Genomic DNA, 7,395 nt, shown 5'->3' with positions numbered 1-7,395 from the left:
GTCCATGGTTTAAACGAGAATTGATGAATTATTTGATTTGTTTTGAAGGTAACATTAATATTAATGCACACAGTTGTAAAATTAATTACAAAGATAACGTTAATATTTTAGAAAATTAAACTTAAGATTATAAGTTTTATGGGCTTCTTGGAAACTAAAGAAATAAGATTTAGTGGGTCATAAACTCAAGCCCAAGTAGGAAACGTGCTTAACGTGAAAGAGCTGAAGAGTAGAGAGTAGAGTCTTATGGTTTTTTGTGTTGAAAGGTAGAGAAAGAGAGACCACGAGATTAAGAGCGAAAGAGTTCTACATCTATGTGGTTCATGTAGTCAGGCATACAGGGGCGGAGCCAGAAATTTTTGTTTGGGGGGGGGGGGGTGCGATTTGTGTTGCTAATTTATTAGTCTATACAAACTTTTATACACATACACAAACACATGTATCTATACACACACAAAAAATTAGCATCTTTCATAATGAATCCTTAAAACTAAATGTTTCATAGAATTAAATTAATCTTTCACCATCTTCCATAGTGAAATCCTTACAGTTTTCATTTTCAATATAAGTTACCAAATTGTCTACCGTTGTGAGTAAAAAAATTTCAATTAAATTAATGAAGTGTTCAAAGACATAAATGATTTAAAACTTTAGAAAATACGAGAATGCATTTTACCATAAAAAATGAATTTGAGAAACAATACATTCTCTATAACTACTAGACAAATTGGACAATTTTTTTTAAGAACATTATTGGACCAACTCAAATAGTTGGGGGGGCCAAGTCCCATTTTTGAGGGCTAATTATTAAAATATTAAATATTTTAAGAACATTATTGGACCAACTCAAATAGTTGGGGGGGCCAAGTCCCATTTTTGAGGACTAATTATTAAAATATTAAATATTTCTATATAGTAAAAAAAAATTTCAAAAATTTTGGGGGGGCCATGGCCCCCCCCCCCCCCCACCTTAACATGTAGCTCCGCCCCTGAGGTATATATCTCTCTCAAAGATCTATGGGAATAACCTATGAAGTTAGTGTAGTCTAATAGATTTGCATGAAAGTTTCGAGATTTCTCTTACGGATATTCCATACGAACTCATGGATATGTAGTGTTGAGTTCATGACCCTTGTGATCTAGAATATTGTTTCAACTTTCTAAAACTTTTGTTAGTACATGTGACAGATTACTAAGTTTTCTTACAGGTAGAGATCTCTATGGTTGCTATATGATAGGGAGTATTTTGACTAACTCCATAGCTACTCTTCCGGAGTGTGCTACTCTTCCTAAATAAGTTAGTCTTCCGAAGAGCACCTACTCACCAAAAGCGAAAGACCAGATGCGACCATCATGGAAATATGTCATGACCAAAAGCTAATGAGTACGACCAAGCACACTGAACTCATGTTTCAATGCCTACATTACTTAAGACTCTCCCACATGCACACGACTGCCGGTAATAGGATAAACTTTATCTCCTATAAACCAGTTGAGGATAACTCCTCACTCCTTCTGGGTCATCTATGGGATAGTTCCCAACTCTTACACGTTAGCTATGGGATGACTCCATATCCCTACGATTCAACTAATGTGATCATCCAAAAGCTCCTATATAAACATTGAGATACTTCAATCCCAAGGTATGGAAAAATACTCTCAGAAACTCCTCTCCAAAAAGTTCACCATCAATTTCTAATTTGACTTTTAGAGGGTCTTAGGCCGGCACCACACTGGTGTTCTTTGAAGGTGTTTCTATTTTTTGCAAGTTCACTACACTTTATCTTTCATCGAAGACTACAGGTTTGGGCGATAGACCTACTGACGATTTTGAGCATCATCACTATATATATATATCGGTTTGGTTAGGATCTGCAAGCATGTTTTTACTTTGAAGTCAACTTGTACTGGGAGTGTTTCCAAATAACATAGATAATTACACAAGGTTATTTGGCTCATTGGAATTGTACCAGGTAATGATTTTTGGAATACCCGATAAAATATTTATGCCTTAAACTAGCTGTAGTTTCAGAATTAGTTGTAAGATATGAATTTTAAGCGTGCGTTTGCGTGCAAATTATTTTGCCTTTGCGCTTTTTGTTGGGTCTCATGGCACTGTTTACGACCCAGCCAAAAACGCAAAAATGTGCATAACCATGCATTTCTGAGTCCTATAGCATTATTCACACATTTAAAAATTATTTTGCTACAATATTTTTAGCAATAAGTTTTCAGTTTTCAGCAAAATAAGCAGTATCCAAACAAACCTTAAAAGTGAAATTTATATTTTCGTTACTGCCCTAGCATATTCATTCTTATTGAGTTGTTTTGTCCTTATTTAGGTTCTAGTTGACATTGTTTCAGACAATTGAGGTGAAGTTTGGTTTAGTGACTAGAGATAAGTGAAACATCTCTCAAGACATGTATTATATATATATATATATATATATATATACACACATATTTGCAAAAGTGAAGTTTCAAAAAATTAAATAATTGTCAATCCATTATACATAATTGAATTTTATTATGTCTTGTAAATTATTTTGAAATTGTATATGTTAAGAATGACTCAAAAACTATATTTTTGAGAAAGTATTCATTATATGATATATGATTGGTATTGGTATTGGAAATACTATAGTAAAGTAAAAAATGTTTTCAAATGGTTAGCTAGATAGTCTGCAGCCTTTGTTAACATAGGAATAAGTATTGGTCTTCAGCCGAAGTAGTATTATTGTGGTGTGGTATAGTGTTATTGTTTGTTCTTAGTATTGTCTCTCTAAGGTTATTGTTATTTTTTCCCATGGGAGTCACCCACCGAGTGTTTTAGCAGTTTATGTCTTGTCTAGCTAATGTTTTCTATAGCGATTTATTGTTGTTGGCCTTTATAAGTGGGAAAAATTATTTATTACTGTATTATATTTTTTATACATATTTAGTGTATTTTAGCTAACTAAAATGGTTACTATTTTCTTCTTTAAAAAAAAATGGTTACTATTTTATTTACTGGTTTCAGTGTAAAAGTTAAAAGTTTCATTTTTGACCGTTTTATAAGATATATTATATTACTGTTAAAACTATATATAAGTGTTTTGTAAAGATTATATTTTGTCAATGATACTACTATTCTATTTTGAGAGACATCCTCATGTTATATGGTCTCTTATTGGGCTTTTAGTTCACCCTCCCTTTTTCCACCCTTTCAGATTAGAGTCATGGAATCTCTTTTGGTGCATGATCATAGGAGCCATAGATTGAAGACTAAAATTGGAGCTATGTTAGTTAAATGTTTTCTTAGGATAGTGAGCTTAGTGCTAATGAAACTATTTGAGATTGTATTTAAAGACTATATTGTTAAAGTTTTAGTTTGATGGATTTTATAAAACAAACTTGATGGTTTGGTTTCTAATTTGTAGATATTTAATTAGGCTCTATTCTATTATTTAAAATTATATATATATATATATATATATATAAAAGACAAGTTGCATATCTAAATTCTTGGTATGGGTTTAGGGCGTGATAATATATTATCATGCGCTACGCACAAATCCGCTACTAATTAGAAGTTAAGACCCTTGTATGTAAGCATTGAAAGATTGATTAAGGGGAATAAAGTCAAAACATGATTATGATAATCATTAAAATTTGGGTCGACTGTCGGTAGAATAAGAGGAAACGACTGGTGTCATTGATGGTTCTGCCATCGAGGATAGGTGTTTGGCTGGCATATTGAGTTTCTTTGATTGGATTGGCTGGTGGCAGATTAGGTAGCAAGTATGGTGGCATGGTTGCGGTTGTGGTTGTGGTTGCGGCAATGGGAGGTCGGGTTTCTTATGTTGATGCCCTTTCTGTAACTTTTTTTTTTGTTTTTGACCATTGCTAAGAAAGGCTCCGGGAGTTCGAAGTACGAGGTTACTTAAATCTTGTTAACGATAATTATTGATAGTACCATTAATGAGAGACTCCATTTTTTCAAAATTTCTAGAGAATGAGGAAAAATATTTTATAAAATTGGTTCTGCATAAATTTTCAGTACCAATTTTAAACTTAAAAAACAACCCAATCAAATGCCGGTTACAGCTTGTTTTCTTTGTTTCCAAAACTAAAAACTGTTTCTAAAAACTGTGAATCAGGCACTTAAACCTACCAAGACAAAAACCCCTTGTCAACCAAACTACAACAATAGTCCGGAATAACAACTTCTCTATTTAAAGAGTTTTTTTTTTTTTTTTTTTTTTTTTTTTTTTTTAAGATCCTCTTTATTTGAAGTGAGATGGAATGAGGCAATTTAAGATTAAAACAAAATTATGAAAATTTTCATATAAAAAAATATATTAAAATTTTATTTTTTATATTTAATGACACATATATGTATAATATCATGTCATTTAAAATTTTAAGTGAAATGCATTAGGTATATTATAGGATCTGTAATGTTTATCACAATGATAAAATCAATTCATTTGGAAAGAAAGAAAGGGTCCATTTGGATAAAACTTGTTTTGCTGAAATTGAAAATTGAAAATACTGTAACAAAATAATTTTTAAATGTGTGAATAGTGCCGTAGAACCAATTTTTAATGAAAAAGTTGCTGAAAAGTGGAATTTGTGGATCTATAAACAGTGCACAGGTGCACTGTTCACCGTGGAAAGTTAACAAATGCGAGCTAAAAAAAGGGGGGAGGAAACGCAGAAGAAGCAAAACGTGGACGTGATAAGTTAGATCTAAATCGCACCAAGGTATACTTTTTTTTGCTTTTTTCTGATTTTTTTTTTTTTTTTTTTTGGTTTTTTTGGTTTAACTTACCCCCAACGACTCTATTTTTTATTTCTTCTTTTTCTCTTTTTAAAAAGTAACAACCTTCCTTGAACTGGGAAAGGAAGGATGAGAAAACAACTAGAATCCAGAAGACAAAAGAAGACCCCACACCCTCTTTGATTTCATGACCTTTGCCGTTTTCTTTATAATTCGTTATTATTAATTGGTCATTTGGGTTTGACGCTTTCTTTCGTATTCTTGTTATAGCACCATAATAGAATCCCATTTTCAATCTTCAACAAACTCACAAAGATGGTTGTGCTATATATATAAAGCTTCTACCTTCTTGAACATCTAGTCTTCACTTATTTACATTAATATATATATGCACGCTTTCTGCATTTTCTCTCTTCTTTATAAGCAAGCCATTACTACCACCAAAACACCATTCCATCCCATATGCATTTAGGAGCTTCATTATTCAGACACATTTATTGTTGAGCAAAGCAAAAAGAAAGATGGGTCTTGTTATTGTTTTATTTCTCTTATCTCTTCTCGGTCTCTCACGTAAGTACTTTAACAAATTGATCAACCCATCTTAATTTTACAAAGTAAATATACTAATACCACTTTCTTTTACATGACAGGTCATACAGAAAGTTGGAGCGAGGTTGGCATTAACTATGGCACCATAGGGAACAATTTGCCGTCACCACATGAATCCATTAAGCACATCAGATCTATGAAAGCTAGCCGTGTGAAGCTCTACGATTGCAATCCTGAAATCTTGAAAGCACTATCAGGGACCAGGATCCAAGTTTCCATTATGGTCCGAAACAATGAAATCTCAAGCATTGCTTCAAGCCAGACCATAGCTGACCAATGGGTCAAGACCAATGTCCTTGCTTACTACCCCAAAACTCTGATCCGAATCATACTTGTTGGCAACGAAGTCCTTAGTTACAATGATCAGAAAATGTGGTGTGATCTTGTCCCGGCCATGCGTAAAATCCAACATTCTCTCAGAGCACATAACATCACAAACATCAAAGTGGGTACTCCATTTGCCATGGACGTAATGCATTCAACTTTTCCACCATCATCTGGGACGTTCAGGTCCGATATAACTGCCACCGTGATGTTACCATTGCTAAAATTCTTAAAGGGTACTCACTCTTTTTTCTTCATCCATGTGTACCCTTATTTCCCTTGGTCAGCCAACCCCAACAACATTCACATTGATCAAGCACTACTAAAAGAAACTTTTCATTATACTGACCTCGTAAATGGCTTAATCTACACAAATCTTCTTGACCAAATGCTCGACTCTGTGATCTTCGCCATGACCAAGCTCGGGTACCCAGACATACGGCTTTCGATAGCTGAGACAGGCTGGCCAACCGCAGGTGATGCAAATCAACACGGAGCGAATGTCCACTTTGCAGCCACGTACAACCGAAATCTGGTGAAAAAGATTGCAGCAAAACCAGCAATTGGAACTCCAGCAAGGCCTGGCATGGTCATACCAACATTCATATTTGCATTGTACAATGAGAACCAAAAGAGTGGTCCAGGGACAGAGCGGAACTGGGGCTTGTTACACGCAGATGGGACACCGGTTTACAATATCGACTTGAGTGGGAAGCAAGCAGCTTTCTCATCAGACTTTGTACTACCGGTGCCCGTGGGGAATCATAATGTGACGCATAGGCATAGGGGAGAGGCTTGGTGTGTGGCGAAGGCAGAGGTGGATTTGAATGCGCTACACTCGGCATTGTCGTTTGCATGTGGTCTATGTGAGACCTGTGGTGCTCTTGCGCCTGGGAGAGAGTGTCATGTACCAGGTTCAAATTCATTGACTTTGCATGCAAGTTTTGCGTTCAGCTCTTACTTTGCAAAGTTCCACAATCTGGGTGCGACTTGTGACTTCAACGGACTTGCTATGCTAACCACAAACAATCCCAGTGAGTTTTTTCAATTGGAACTTAATTTCCCAATCCCCCATTACATCAAGTTTGTTTGATTATATATATATATATATATATATATATATATCATACCAATTAATTTACTCTTCTGCGTGCTTTATTTTCTAACTTATAGTATTTATATATATGGAGCAGGTCATGGATCTTGCATGTTCCCAAGTGTAACTCTTTGAAGATATATGATTGTGATTCTTCCGCAAGTTAAATTGACACTTCGGCAGCTGATACACAGGAGACGACGATTCATTGATATTTTCAAACTATTATTATACATCTTTTTAAGTAATTGTGTTAGTCTTCCTCCCCTCCCACCCCTCCTAACTTGTATCACGTCTACTTCATTTAATTGATGTTAGTTCAATGACATAATAAATACATATTTGTAATATACTTAAATAGTGTCCGTTAATTCCTAATTTTTTATAAAAAATGTTAATGAATATTTTAAGGGTACTTGTTAGTGAATTATTTTAGGAAAATTTGTATGAAAAAAGAAAAAAAGTAATTAATATTTCGACATCTTTTTCAATTTTCAATAAAAATTGTGTCAAAACTTTCATAAAATAGTTTATTAATAATTGTCCTAAAGGTACTTGTTAACGGGTCCCATTTTTATATATAGATTAATTAATATGTATGAGC

At 34.1% G+C, this 7,395-nt stretch overlaps 1 protein-coding gene across 1 annotated transcript; it reads left to right on the top strand.

Annotated features, from left to right (window-relative positions):
* The first annotated feature begins 5,225 nt into the window (after positions 1 to 5,225).
* LOC115950803 (probable glucan endo-1,3-beta-glucosidase A6) lies at positions 5,226 to 7,141 on the top strand. The gene is made up of 3 exons (XM_031068048.1): positions 5,226 to 5,332; positions 5,413 to 6,729; positions 6,889 to 7,141. Exons 1-3 carry the CDS (start codon positions 5,284 to 5,286, stop codon positions 6,924 to 6,926), a joined length of 1,404 nt encoding a protein of 467 aa, XP_030923908.1. The 5' UTR covers positions 5,226 to 5,283; the 3' UTR covers positions 6,927 to 7,141.
* Positions 7,142 to 7,395: the final 254 nt, after the last annotated feature.

The sequence above is a fragment of the Quercus lobata genome, chromosome 6, assembly GCF_001633185.2.
Source record: "Quercus lobata isolate SW786 chromosome 6, ValleyOak3.0 Primary Assembly, whole genome shotgun sequence".
NCBI lineage: Eukaryota > Viridiplantae > Streptophyta > Magnoliopsida > Fagales > Fagaceae > Quercus > Quercus lobata.
The sequence above is the reverse complement of the archived record's forward strand: the minus strand, read 5'-3'. Positions and strand labels throughout refer to the sequence as shown.